Consider the following 304-nt stretch of genomic DNA (forward strand, 5'->3'; position numbering starts at 1 on the left):
GCAGCCAATCGATTCCTGGGATGCTCTTGTTATTCACATTATTTCATTAAAATTAGATAGTGTAACCCGCAAAGAATGGGAAATTGAGTATTCCAAGCTAAATGTTAGTAACCTTAAAGTGTTTACAGCCTTTTTACAAGAAAAGTCCAAACTTCTAGAGACGCTTTTCATGAATAATCCTTCAAATATTCTATCAAAAGGAAAAAGACATTCCTTTGTAGCTTCCAATAGTCCTAGATGTTCGTTTTGCAACAAAGAACATACGGTCTACAATTGCAAAGCCTTTTTAGAGTTAAATGTGAAT

At 33.9% G+C, this 304-nt stretch overlaps 1 protein-coding gene across 1 annotated transcript in view; it reads left to right on the forward strand.

Annotated features, from left to right (window-relative positions):
- Positions 1-304, forward strand: part of LOC125503095 — a gene marked incomplete at its 3' end in the record, with an annotated part of 1,986 nt that overhangs the window by 1,233 nt on the left and 449 nt on the right. The window contains 1 exon segment of the mRNA XM_048662925.1: positions 1-304. Within this exon segment, the coding sequence (XP_048518882.1) occupies positions 1-304 (304 nt within the window).

The sequence above is a fragment of the Dendroctonus ponderosae genome, unplaced genomic scaffold (genome assembly GCF_020466585.1).
Source record: "Dendroctonus ponderosae isolate FM_Combo_2020 unplaced genomic scaffold, Dpon_F_20191213v2 Dpon_F_20191213_12, whole genome shotgun sequence".
Lineage (NCBI taxonomy): Eukaryota > Metazoa > Arthropoda > Insecta > Coleoptera > Curculionidae > Dendroctonus > Dendroctonus ponderosae.